Source organism: Coffea eugenioides, chromosome 9 (genome assembly GCF_003713205.1).
Source record: "Coffea eugenioides isolate CCC68of chromosome 9, Ceug_1.0, whole genome shotgun sequence".
Taxonomy (NCBI): domain Eukaryota; kingdom Viridiplantae; phylum Streptophyta; class Magnoliopsida; order Gentianales; family Rubiaceae; genus Coffea; species Coffea eugenioides.
Genome location: NC_040043.1, coordinates 40880646 through 40895373, shown reverse-complemented (window position 1 = coordinate 40895373; position 14728 = coordinate 40880646). Strand labels below are relative to the sequence as shown.

The 14728-nt window shown below is 34.5% G+C and overlaps 1 protein-coding gene across 1 annotated transcript; it reads left to right on the top strand.

Annotated features, from left to right (window-relative positions):
- The first annotated feature begins 9569 nt into the window (after positions 1 to 9569).
- Positions 9570 to 11093, top strand: LOC113783664 (24-methylenesterol C-methyltransferase 2-like). The gene has a single exon (XM_027329868.1). It carries the CDS (start codon positions 9647 to 9649, stop codon positions 10730 to 10732), a length of 1086 nt encoding a protein of 361 aa, XP_027185669.1. The 5' UTR covers positions 9570 to 9646; the 3' UTR covers positions 10733 to 11093.
- The last annotated feature ends 3635 nt before the right edge of the window (positions 11094 to 14728 follow it).

Sequence of the window (14728 nt, the reverse complement as noted above, 5' to 3'; positions counted from 1 at the left end):
ATTGACAAATTTGCCCGACAAATCAAGAATCTCCGCCAGCAACTCCACCAATTACAATCTCATATTTGTCCAAAGATGATACCTTCCAGGCAATGAGAAAAACAAAACATGGTGCAAGGTCGTGGAATTTGGAACATTGAACATCACAAATTGTCACGCTGCCTGAAGTGTCCACCTCATATGACTTCCCATCATGGTGAGTTATGTCATAAAATGGCCAGTCCCATTGATTTTTTTTTAAATTTTTTTATTTAAGGGTGCATTTGATAAAATCAAAATCTGAATTCAATAAGTTATTGAATAGTTAAGTACTAAATCTAATACATCTGAGTGTATGTATATCACATTCAGTGATAAGTTCTTTAGCTACGAAATTTATTATTGCCACTTAATTAATTTAGATGTTTAATTTTTTTTTTTTATTAAACGCGTCTGAACATATTTAAATCTGAATCAGTTAAATTTAAATATTTGATTGGATTATCAAAATAGGGTACGAAATCTTAAAAGGGGAATTTTTTTTATTTTTTTTATTTTTCGAAACGATAGATGTCCCATAACCTAATCTAGCCTAGTCTAAGGGGAAGGGGAGGGGGTTCGATGTGAGTACAGACTCCATCGATGAAGGTCAATTAAGACCGCCACAAATTGTGACAAATTTGTGGGAGGCAGTGATTGAACCCCGGACCTCCGGCATCACCTTTAATGGTGATGACCACCGGACCAAATGGGCAGTGGCTAAAAGGGGAATATCCTAGCTTGCAAAATTCAATTGGAACATGTAGCAGATAGATTCTTGGCCAAGACGGAACGTGCTAAGATTGGGTCAAAGAAAGGTGGATATTGAGGGAGTCACGAGCCTGCTTGTGGATACAATCTTGGCCTCGAATCCATGGGCGAATTATTGAGCCTTCGAAGGAGAAGCTGGTTATATATATGGATTCACGAAATGGATCCTCCCTGGCTGGTCTGCGAATCCTTTTAAAGTGGTCACATTGTCTGATTTGCTTTCCAACAAACGTTAAATGGAAGAAATCTAAACCTGATCCTCGATCCAACCCAAAAGGTAATTACTGACTTCTGGATTCGACCAAGGGACTTAAATCTCACTCACTCAACAAGAGTCATTGAGAGGGTAATAGCCAATGCTGAGGGTAAAACCAAGAGTGCAAGTGTTTCCCTTTCCCTTTTCTCCCACATTGTCTGATTTGCTTGTCTTTCAATTTTTACGTGCATTTTCTTTTCTTTTTCAGTTAAAAACTTGTTACCTATAAATATAGACATTTTAGGACTTTTATTCTCAGACTTTTATCAATTATTCTTGATTTTTTTACCAATTTCTCTCAAATTTCTTTAAAAATTAAAGTTCTTCTAAATCTTTTTCAGAGTTTATCGTAAATCGCTCTTTTGGTATTTACGAGAATCGCTTTCTTGGGATTAAATCTAATCCCAGGGATAACTTTAGGGCGTCGTCTTGGATTAATTCTAATCTTAGGGATAACTTTCGTTAAAACAGACAGCCTGTATATATGGTCCGTAATCTTTCTTCCGTCAAAGTAAGACTAAACTTAGAGAAATCGAATATTTTGAATCAGGTGCAAAATTTCTAATCGTATCTTTGATTTGATAATTGATGGTGATAGCTATCGAAATATCATCTCTAGCACCATATAATGGGTCGCACCGCAAGTTATAACTATTTCGAATGGTACATTTTGGCTGCCGCGTCACCGCGCCTCTGTGACCATAACTACAAAGTCATGATCATCATATATTATCTCTTTTTTTTTTTTTTGCAATTCCTCGCTTTTTTATTTATATCCAACTTATTCTAATTTATTTAAGGGAGGTTTAATTGGACTTACGAGAAACAGGTGAAAATTGAACTACCACCGGACCAGACGGGTGCGCTACGCAGCCATCTGAACATTTTAGAAAATTCTCTTATTGTGGCAATTGATGGGAGGTAAGGTTCGAAACCTTAACCTCCCAGACTGGTGGTTAACATATATTATCTCTAGCACGATGGGAAATTTGTCAAAATTGCCGTTGAAGAGCATTCCAAATCTCATAGGATTGGTTGGATAAAAGGGATAGAATTTGTTGAGGTCACTGAAAGGTATAACTAGGTTGCCATCTTCTGTCAAAAAGTGGCGTCGTTTTTCGTGATCACATTTCTCTATTATCTTTTTCCCTTGTATATATCAAATCGCTACAGTAATTTTTTCATGAAAAATGACGGAAAATACAATCCAAACGGAGCATTAACTATTTTCAATGGTACGCTTTCGCGGCGGCGTCACCATCCCGTATGACCATAACTACAAAGTCATGATGATCATCATCATCAATCATGGAAAACGAATTTGTGAATAAATCATTTATTAACGTTGCATGATTAGCAAAAGTATTCAGTCTTGGAACCGAATCTGTACTCTAAACAAGGGATGCAAAAGGGTGGAGTTCACATCTTCTTTCATACACAGCTATGAGCCAACTCGGGAGAGAAAATAAAAGGACAAAGTGGTGGATCCTATTAGCAATTGGTTGAGGAGTTAAAAAAACTTTTACTATTCTGTCTTGTTAAGTAAAATCATTCTGGCCACACAATGTGCTTTCACAACAATGCAATCATTATTGTTTTTAAGAGTTGATCTTAGACACAGCACTGCACTGTTAGTATATACATTATCACAGTTGGATGATTGCGTACTACAAATGTAAAATTTTAGATTTTAAATTTTAATTAAAATTAATTGTTATACATTCAATGATAATAGTATATACACACTGATGATGAATAAAAAATTATTCATTTCTTTAATAGTATTTATGTGATGTAAACTTTGTTTTAATTCAAAAAAATAAAATACAATAATTGAGGAACTTTCTGCACTAAACCAAGGCTGAGGTCCTTCTCGTCAGTGTATGCCTTGGAAATACGGGCTCATGTAAAAATGGAGGACGCGAAAGTACTTGTCAATGGGTTAGAGTAATTCTAAGAAAGATGTAGGACCTTCTTGTTATTTGGTAGTCATGTGTACTGGATAAGAATGGGCAACGTTCATCAGTTGACTAACTGATAACACAAAATCATTCTAAAAAACCAATTTCAACAACCAAAGTCCAAATAGCTAATAATCCTTGTACCAATACGCAAGTCACATCTGCAGATTTAAGTGATCCAGCTAACTTCAGTAACCAAAGTCCAAGTAACTGATAACACGAATCATTCAAGTAATTGACCACTACACACAAATCATATCTGCAAATTTTGAGGAGTACATTTGAATTATAAATCCCATAATTCTATAATAAATAACTAATAACACAAAATCATTCTAAAAAACTAGCAATCCCTAACCAATTTTATTCTCATTTATTATCCATCCAAAGCAAGGAAAAACAACCGTACGCATCATAGTCTGAGCATGGAGGAAACATTTCAACGATGTCTCAATTCCAAACTTGCAAGATTGCAAAAGAAAAGACAACTGATCACAAATCGAAACCTAAACCGTAGTGATCCCAAAAAAGTACTCCAAAAGATACAAGAAGTTCACTTTCAAGAAAGACATGCATGCAGAGATGCACAATATGTATTTTATTGTGACGCTTCTTATCTAAAAGAATTACAAATAAAGAAAAAATTTCTTTATACATATTTATTTTTGTATACTACAGTATTATTTATAAACTATGTAAAAATATACTAATTTTGAATTCTGTACGGTCTTAATTTTTATAAAAATGGAGGTAGGTTGTTTAACCAACGGATTAATTCATGCAAAGATTGTGTCTTCTCATTTGTAATATAAACTCCACAAAATTCAACAATGTTAATTAATCCACTAATTGGCTTTTGTATTAAAGGTTAATTGGCGTAAAGAATGTTTTCGAATCTTCGTATAAGATTATCAAATCGAGCGTTTAATATTTGTAAGTATTTCATTTTCAAATCAAATTAAACATGCTATTACATTTATATCTATCTATATACCATTCATTTTCTAATATATATTCCTATTTTTATTTTGATGACACCATATTTACACTAGTTTGATGTATTTTAAGGCTCTTTTACTATTGTTTTTGGGAGAATGAAGGCTACTTCCAAACCTCAAACAGGATTCCACCCACCCAGACAATTACGCTCAGCACAGCATCCAGAAATTTGATAATTGTCGAAGGGCAAAACTTGTAAAGAAACATGCCTAGGAGAAATATTGGGATATGACTCTATCGTATCCCTCTCTCCTGGGTTTTCATTTTCCAACTACAATTGGGTCTTCAAGGCCACTTATTATGTAGGCATGTTTAACGGACCATGCTAGCAAAAAGGAATAGAGATTTCTCCATGGTCATGAGTAGTAGACCAAGGCATACTATTTAATATGGTTATGAGTTAGGAATATGTGAACATTTCTATTTACATGCTTATTAGTAATTGAAAATTTTGGATTGCTAAATTAAGTTTTAAATTAGTCAATATTCTTAAACCCTTGTAAAATGTTTGAAAATATTTTTTTTTACAATGTAACCATTTGTTTTTTCTTTTTTTTTTTTTTAATCAGGAAAGCCATATCAATTTACATTACTGTTTGTATTAATTATGACAAAAATTACTAGTAGTTTGGATTGACTAAGGGTGCGTTTGATAAAATTAAAATATGAAAATTGAAGTCTGAAATTTAAAATATGAATCGATTAAGTTATTGAATTGTTAAGTATTAAATATAATACATTTGAGTGTATATCACATTCAGTGATAAGTGAATGATAAGTGAATAACTTATCACTTAATTTTGGGAGCAATTTTTACCTAAAAAATTCAGTACTACTTAATTAATTCAGATGTTTGATTTTTTGTTATCAAACGCGTTTGAATATGTTAAGATCTGAATTCATTAAATTTAAAGTCTTGAATTGGGTTATCAGACAGGGCTTAATATGAGATTGTTGTGTTTACTATAAAAGAAATGGGTGGAGATTGGCGCATTGTTGTCTCCTTTCAGTTTGTCTCTGTTTTTTTTTTTTTTAATAATATCCTCAATTTGTGAACCACGTAACTTGTGATTATACAATATCGAGAATAGTTTCAGAAGTTCGTTTCTTAGTTATTTAATCAAAATTATTCACAATATTCTTTTAAGACACAGCAGTCAGCAGTCTGTCTGTAACAACAAAACCAGTAATTGCTCCAATGCTTCTACACTAATCAACTCACAAAACAGCAAGGAAACATTTGGTATTTCTCAAATAAAATAGAGGATCAGAAATCTTTTGTTGCCGTTTGTATATTCATCTTATTCGAGTATCCACGTAAAGTGTTATGGATTATATATCACCTTCGCCAGCAAAACATAATCTAATTATTAATTAATAATTAGTAACATACTTTATCTATAATTGACAGGTCATGGGTTCTAGTCATTCAGGGAATAAGTGATTCCAATGACATGTTTGAATCATTCAAGAGAATAAGTGGAAACCACTTTGATCCTCTTTAATAAATAGGGATAATTTCATAAAGCTCCCCTGAGGTTTTATGATATATCACCTAGCTCTCTTGAGGTTCTCAAAATCTCACTTAACACTTCTTGAATTGACATTTTGGTAACATTGGAAGCTCTTCTAACCAAAAGTAATATTAAAAAATTCATGTTTGAGGAGAGAGATTATTTTAGTGGCTTTAATACTCTTAGGCTATAAAAAAAAATGAACATTTTATAAACCAAGAAAAAAAAAAGTACTAAATTGGAACCATCTTAAAAGTGAGGAGATGAAAATTGGTAAGATTTTATGTTACAGCCAATAGTCACTTCTACAGTAGGAAGAGATAGTAAAAGCAAATACTATTTTTTAATCTATTTCTATAAATAGAACCCTTCATAGTGTTGAAGGTAATTAGCATGTAAAACCATACATTTGAGCAAAAAAAACTTAGTAATAGATGAAATTCAACTTCAATATCATACAAAAAATTTACTTAAAATAGACAGACTTTTTTTTATGGGTGTGAAATATGAAAATTTTATTATAGAAAAAGTCATAATTTGAAAAACTATTCGGAGTTTCAATTACTTTATTTCTCTTGCGCTCTACATGAATAGGAATAAATAAATAAAAAAAAAATAAAAAGAACCTGCAGCTATTCTTCTTTAAATGCATTGAATATTTCATTGACATTTGCAATTCAATTATACATACATATATATATATATATATATGAATATTTTCATATGTTTGTATAGACATTATTAAAGAAAAGTAGGAAATTTAGAAAAAGAAAAACAAGTTTAGAAAATTTAAATATGAGAGTATTATTGACAATTCATCACCTTTTATATTAATATATGGCCCTGCTATCATTTCAAGGGTGCTAAGTGAGATTTTAAAAAGTTTAGCGGAGCTAGGTGATATTTCATGAAACCCCAAGGGAGGTTTCTGAAATTATCCCTAATAAATATGGAAGGTACTTAGCTGCACATATTTGCTTTCAAAGAAGGAAAGCTCAAAAGAGTAGGAGACAATTATCAGAAAATCAGCTTCAAATCTTGAAGAGTTTCAAAGAAAGAACACACCTCGAATCCAAACAATATATATAATTGTCTAGAAGAAGAAAAAAAACCTAAATTCCTTCTAGAAGAAGAAAAAAAAAACCTAAATTCATACTCTTATCTTGTAAATGTGGACATTTGATCCCTTGATGAATTAAAAAGTCAAAAAGGAAGATGTGAAATGTAGAGTCTAGAGGTACGGATTTAGCTTCTTGTCCTTCTCACCCTGACATGAACGTCATGATAAGAAAAATGAAAGTAAAACAGTGGTATCATCCATCTTAACGGTAGGATAAACCAACAACTACCTCACAAGCTTTGAACAGCCGAACCAAAATTTCTTAGGGATAATTTCAGAAACCTCAAGAGAGCTTTCTAACAATTTCACTGCCCACTTTCAAAGTTTTAAAAAATATCACTTACCTCTCTTGTAAGATATTTGGGATCCAATGTTTACCTCATGGTTGGTCAAATGACTTTACTATCTTTACAACTTAGGAAATATTACATATCTATATGGAGAGAAACAATTGAGTCACTTGTACTAAATTAACCATGATTTGGAATATATAAAAAATTTTAAAATCTTAAATATTAAATTTTATAACGATGATTGTTAACATTTTAAAATCCTTTTTCTGTATTTTAATAGTTCTTGTAATTTATTTCTCTTAAATGAAGATTAAAATTCCTATTGAAATGTTATTATTTCATAAATTTTTCATAAGAATAACAAGATGAATATGAAAATACACAAAAAAGAGAGTAAAGTATTAAAATGTGTTTACAATTAGATTTTATTAAGTTATGAATAAAATGTAATTGTACATAATTTATTCTTTTCTTCCTTTTCCAAAATATTTGGTGTTTCTTTTCTTTTCGTTTTATACGTAATCCAAACAAGATGCTTAGAAAAAAAAAATCTACTCTGATTTTTTTGCTTTTCCATTAAAATCATATCCTTTTGATTAATCTAAATGTTGCTTGAGAGTTGCTTTAATTTTTTTTAAAAATTGCAAATGATGGAAATTTCTTGTTAATCATGTGAAATAATGGACCCCGTGAGTTGAATAAATAATTCAAAAAAATATTGTATATTTTACATCATTAGCCATATATTGTGATTTTTTTTCTCTTGAAATGGCCATACATTGTCTTGTTCGATTTTTGTTCAACATCTTTCAAATTCTAATACAAAGAGTTTAGAAATTTTACGTGTAAATCTTGATTCCAAATTAACAAGTTTTCCTCTTTAGTACTTTGATTTTGCTATTTTATACAGTTTTATGAAAAACAATCATTGTTACTAAATTCTATTATACTCATGCTAGAGTTTAGTCTTTTTTCTTTATTTTTAATTAATATTTTCTTTTGATTCCAAGTCAACCAACTAGTAATAAGTTTACTTTTGGTATTACATATTTTTCTCACTTTTGAAATCATATTTTTATTATTAGTTTTTTAAAATTGACTTAATTTGTTACAAGAACATTAGTTTAAGAGAGGTTACTGATATTTTTAAAACCTCAAGAGAAGACAGTGAATTTGTTGTGACGTTTCCAAAATTATGCCAATTTCTTATCCTCGTCATCATAATATATTAGTTGCTGTCAACATATATTATATATTATATATACAATAATAAAGGCATTCAAGCATACTTTTAACTTTCCTCTTGACGATTGATTCCGCAGATTGTTTGTCTATTTTGATGGGTGGACCTCAATCATTACATATCTTGGAGGAGAATTGGAGTTAACCTAGTATTAACTTTATCCATTAATCATTAATTACCAATATAACTATCAATTCATTAAAAAAATATCAAAAAAATTAATTCCCTGTTTGGATTGTCATTTTCTGCCGAAAAATTACGTCGTTTTCCGTGATCACATTTTTCTATTACCTTTTTCTCTCACATATATCAAATTGCTACAGTAATTTTTTCATGAAAAATCATGAAAAATGCAATCCAAACGATCCGTGACGATGATATTGCCCTTAGCACTAGTTATTATTATTATTATTATTGATGATGATATTGCATTTGATTATCTTCTCTATTTTTCGTTCTACCCCTTTGGTTACGTATATAGTACGGTCCCTGTGACTGGAAAAGTGGGACAATGACTTGATTACTGATACTAGTGGAAAGTTATGACAAGGTGTCATAGTCCATCCTCCCCCTCCATTGGCATTTTTCAAATCTCTCTCGGTTCTGAACAAAATACTAATTTTTTTTTAAAAAAAGCAAGGAAAAAGGGCAAATAAATAACAAAAAGGAGAAAAAAATCAAAGTGCCACCCACCCCCGCTATAATTAAACCGCTGACACTTTGACAATGACGTGTCCAAACGCCATTGACACACATAGACACCACACGCCACAAGGTTAGAAGGGTACTCTCGCAAAAATCCAACCTCTTCCATTCCAAACTCCAAACAAAGTGGTGGCTATTTTTCTTCAAGGTGCTTGACTCCATAACACTGATAAATTCTGCTCAATTTCTCCTATAAATATACACACCAATATAATTTAATTGCTCTCCATCATATTTATACATTTTTTTTAAAAAAATTAATGTTAATTTTTTAAAAGTATTTTAACGAGTGCATCAAATGCCAGTTAAATGCAAATAAATTCTGCTCGATTTCTCGTATAAATATACACACCAACAATAATTGCTCCTCATTATATTAAAAAGATTAATGTTAATTTTTTAAAAAGTATTTTAACGAGTGCATTAATGAGAGTTAAATGCAAAAAAATTCTGCTCGATTTCTCGTATAAATATACACACCAACAACAATTGCTCCTCATTATATTTACTTATTTTTTAAAATTAATGTTGATCTTTTTTTAAAAATATTTTAATGAGTGCGTCAAGCCCTATAATAAATAATAATACCCTTTTCTCTGTTTTTTTCCCTTAAAAAAACAAAGAAAATTTAAAAACAAAAACCGGAAACAATTAATGCCCCAAGTCTCTCAAACCTAATCATACAAAACCCCCCCTTCCAAACACAGCCCCAACTCTCTCTCCCCTACTGGCTCAACTCCTCACTCTTTCTTCTGCTCTGACACCGATGGATTCTCTCACCCTCTTCTGCACCACTTTCCTCCTCGCCGGCGGCCTCTACTGGTTCGTCTGCGTTCTGGGCTCCGCCGAACAGAAAGGGAAGCACGCCGCCCAACTGTCCGGCGGCTCCATCGACAAGGAGAAAGTCCAAGACAACTACAAACAGTACCGGTCCTTCTTCGGCCGCCCCAAGGAGATCGAGACCGCCGAGAAAGTCCCCGCTTTCGTCGACACCTTCTACAACCTTGTCACTGACATTTACGAGTGGGGTTGGGGTCAATCCTTCCATTTCTCTCCCTCCATCCCCGGCAAGTCCTACCGGGACGCCACCAGAATCCACGAGGAAATGGCCGTCGATCTCTTGGGTGTCAAGAAGGGTGCCCGCATTCTTGATGCCGGCTGTGGTGTCGGCGGCCCGATGCGTGCCATCGCCGCTCATTCCAGTGCCAACGTCGTCGGCATCACCATTAACGAGTACCAGGTAAACCGAGCCCGGATGCACAATGAGAAAGCCGGCCTCGATTCCCTGTGCGAAGTTGTCTGTGGCAACTTCCTGCAAATGCCCTTCCCCGACAGCAGCTTCGACGGGGTTTACTCCATCGAAGCCACCTGCCATGCACCCAATCTGGAGGAAGTCTACAGCGAGATCTACCGAGTTTTGAAGCCCGGATCCCTGTACGTCTCCTACGAATGGGTCACCACCGAATTCTACAACCCGGAAAATCCGGAGCACGTCGAGATAATCCATGGGATTGAGAGGGGCGATGCTCTTCCGGGGTTGAGGAGTTACAGGGACATTGCCCAGATAGCCAAGAAGGTGGGATTCGAGGTGGTCAAGGAGAAAGATTTAGCGAAGCCCCCCGCCAAGCCCTGGTGGACCCGGCTCAAGATGGGCAGGATTGCTTATTGGAGGAACCACATTTTGGTGACGGTTCTTACCTGGCTTGGGATTGCCCCCAAAGGCGTGGTTGACGTCCACGAGATGTTGTTTGTCACCGCCGATTATCTCACCAGAGGTGGTGAGACCGGGATTTTCACTCCTATGCATATGGTTCTCTGCAGAAAGCCTGAACATAGCAATTCTTCTGATTAGAACGACTACCAAGAAGAAGAAGATGCTGCTGCCGTTGCCGGTGCCTGTTCCATGTAATGCTATCAGATTAATCATGGAGGTCAATTCCGGTGCACCTCGTTGTCTTTTGTTTCTTTTTTTTTTCCCCTTCTTTTCCTAATTATCCATGTTTAATTTTGCTGTTTCAGGTTTAATTTAACGTCATTTTTCTTTATTATTAACTTAATCTTGGATAGCAAAAGATCGGAACCATCTCTCTGTCTCTCGTTGTGTTGTTGTTGTTTTTTTTGGTCCTTTCGTTTATTGGAACCATCTTTTTAGTTGTAGTAGTATAAGAGAAATTTAATCTGGAAATCGATTAATATTTTTCCTTTTTTGTTCTTATTTTAACATATGATACGAGTGGTGATCATCTACTTTGTCTGTCATGATCTATTTTCCTTATTTAGCAGAATCAGTCAAATGTTTTGTGTGTGTTGTTGACCAAGTGCCAAATGGAGGGGAATTTCCTCCTCGATTCATTATTATTATTAGTATTATTAGGCTTTTTTTTTTTTTTAATTGGCAATGGTAGTTGTTTTGATGGCCGCATAGTCGTGGAAATTTTTGGCTTCAGTTTGAGATGCCAAACAGATGCTGCTGACTACTGCTTGTCTTGTGGTAGCATATTAGTATTATTATTTAGCTGGCTAGTGAAAGGCACGTGATTGCATTAGCTGGATCACATACTCTTTGGCATTGCACGAGTGGATCATTCGTGTTAGCTTTCAATCTCAAATCTAAGACACCCTTGTCAAGATCATCATCCTCATTCATCCTGGACGGATAATATATTTTGTGAAACTGAAAATATGCGCCTCAATTGCACTACTAGTTAATCACCCACCAGAAAGGGATTAGGTCCCTCTTTGGGCTATAGGTCGGGGTTCGAACCTCACCTGTTTCGGAAAAAATTCAAAGGAGGTCTCAGAACAACACTCCTTTGGTCTAATTAGGTCTGTATATCTGCAAATCGCTTATACAGCCTCTTTAGGCTTCTCTCCCTGTAGAATAGGATAGAAGATTAGGTTATAGAAATGTTATCGTTGGAACAAAGAAAAAGAAAGTTACACTACTAGTTTTGATCATTTGGCGTTATACATATGCTTAGGTGTTCCGTCAGCCAACCTTTTTTAAGAGCACATTTATTACTGCCATCACTTAAGTTGAATAGGAATAGATTCCCCGTGCCTGCCTGCCTGCCTGCTTTTGGACTGAGAATATATTATTACTGGAAATAGTTTGATACGTGCTGGTGAATGAGAATAAGGTTGTTGATTTGAGAACCGAGCGTGTGATTTGAGAGGAAATATACGTCTCAATACATTAATGTTAGTAACATATTATGAGCCATGTAGTAGTAGTTTGAACAGGAAAACATCTGGATGGAATCTGGTTGGCTTTGTGCAACTAATGGAAAATTGAGATTGTTCCACATTTTGTCAGAACGATGCAAAAGTCATGGTGGGCAAAAATTGGATCTTGTCCTTTCTTCTTGAGTTTGAGAAACCATTTAGATTTAAAAGGCTGCCCGGATTGGTCACGCTCAAATGCAGGGCATCTTTAAGGAAAAGGCCATCTTTTCTCTCCGCACTTGTTCCGTTCATATGTCGGCTCAATATCCTACACACACAAAAGAAGGCATAATAAACAACTTTCCAGTGTGGACTTGTATTGGTTGTAGCAGCAGCACGCCTTGCTTTCTTTCTTTCTTTCTTTCTTTTAATAAATAAAAAACTGAGTTGCCTATGCCACTTTTATTCTGTGTGTGACCACTACTGCGCTTACTTGGAGAAGACTGAAAAAGAAAAAAAAAAAAGGTGTTCATGTTATCAGTAACACGTGCACTGCTTTTGGGTTTTGGCATAATTTACTTATTTTTTGCAGATCTCTATGTTGTTGTTTATTGGAAGGGTGCGCTGTATCATTCCACTTGGGTTGGCATATCATCTTATCATATTATGTGGTGTGTTTAGTAGCAATTTCACTGCTGTACTGTGGTTTCCTCACTCGGGCTGTTGTGCCTATATTGGATCGCTGTTGGCACTTGTATTGAAATGAAACACACTTCCCCCACCCCCCCCAACCCAAATTTCTTCCCCCTTTTCATCATCATCATCATCATAAATTTAAGCCCAGCCGGATTTGCTTCTGGCACGTAGACATATATTTAATAGGCGTTACTGGGAAGGCAATCTGGATGTGTTTCTCCATGTTTATTGGATTTTAAAGTCATGGAATGAGGCCCAAAGATCAAAGGGGAAAACTCTCTGGGTGCTTACAGTCGTCAGTCTGTGAGTACAAGGTATCTTTACTTCTGTGATGGTGGGGGAATAATGGGGGGTGGCAATTTCTGATGCGAAACTAAAACGAAATTAGTGCGTTTGGGTTGAGACTTTGCAGGTTTGGTTCAGAATTGATAAATTCGAAAAGAAAACAGGTTGAATTTAGGTCGGTACCGTTTATGAATTAAAATAATTTAATAAATATAAAAAAAAATATTTTATCTAACTAAACTAAGTTATTCTTTTCTTCCCAAAGGCATTAACCATTTAATCCTAATTGAACTTGTTTAACTTGTGTGAGGTTGGAGTTGTTATGTTTGGATAGAGGATGTATTACATTATTTTCTACTTCTATAGTGTTTTAATTTATTTCATATTCGGTTTAGGATAAAACACTTACGGTATTTTAATTTATTTCAGATCTGATTTGGGATTATTATATCGAGATTTTTATTACTTTATTATGTAATTAGTCTTGAGTGGAATTGATTCTACTAGAAACTATTATGGTAAATTAGTAGTAAACTGGAGTTATATTTCAGGTTATATCAGGTTATTCGGCTGACTTGCCAATCTGAAAATTTCGTGCTCAGGTCGGGTATCCTAATTTGTCACGGATTGATGGGTTGTGTTCTGGACAGCAAGTTTTTTGTTGTACCTGGGTCTTAACTGGACCTGCCAACCCATTACTGACTTGATTTGGCAATGCTTGTTTTAATTGCCAGTATACTCAGGTTGTTGACTTCTTGTGTCTAGCAGCAACAGTGAGAGCTGCTTTGTACATGGGGCAAAAATCTCGGCGCCGCTAAATTATTATTCGCGTCAAAAGTATCAGTACACTCGTGTCCATTTTGTCAAATATTTTGTTTTCAATCTACAAAATAATCAGAACACATGTCAAAATGCATGCAAGGGCGTATTTGTCTGCTAATTACTTAGTTTAGTGATTAATCTGTGACGAAGATTTGTTTGATGATTAAAAGTTGATGGGGGGTATACTTTAAGAGTAAATCTTTCTTACATTGACGGTGTATATACTATTATCGTTCGATTAATGATATGTGTGTAAAAGTTGAATTTCAAATTCAAATTTTGTATAGTTATCATTCATCTAATGTTGATACTCCCTCCGTCCCATTAAAACTGTCATACTTTCCTTTTTGGTCTGTCCCAAAATTATGTCATCTTACCTAATTTGGCTAATAATTTTGTAACACATTCCAATTTTTACCCTTCATGTACTTGCACAAGAAATCTTTAAATAATGTTGTGGGTCCCACTTTCTCTTTGATTTAGGCACAAAAGATAATATATTGGCCCCACATGTACCTTCAAATATTCAAATGGTTTTAAAGTTACATATTTTCCCACCAATAAATGAAGGATAGAAACGGAAAGCAAACACAATTCCTTCACTCTTTGACCACTGTTGATAAAAAACACAATTCCCCAAAAGTGACAAACTTATTGGGACGGAGGGAGTAGTATATAATCTAACGCTAATAGTGAATCAGCGTGTATACACTGTCAGTGTAAAAAAAATTAATTTATGGCCACCGAAATTATTTTGCCCTTGTTGTACTCACAACTCGGGTCGCGTCGCGTGTGAATAGTTGAATACGCTTAGGTGGTTGCTGTAAAGTTACCGTGTAGTAGTACGCTGGTTGGAAGGAGCTTGGAATGCGGATCTCTG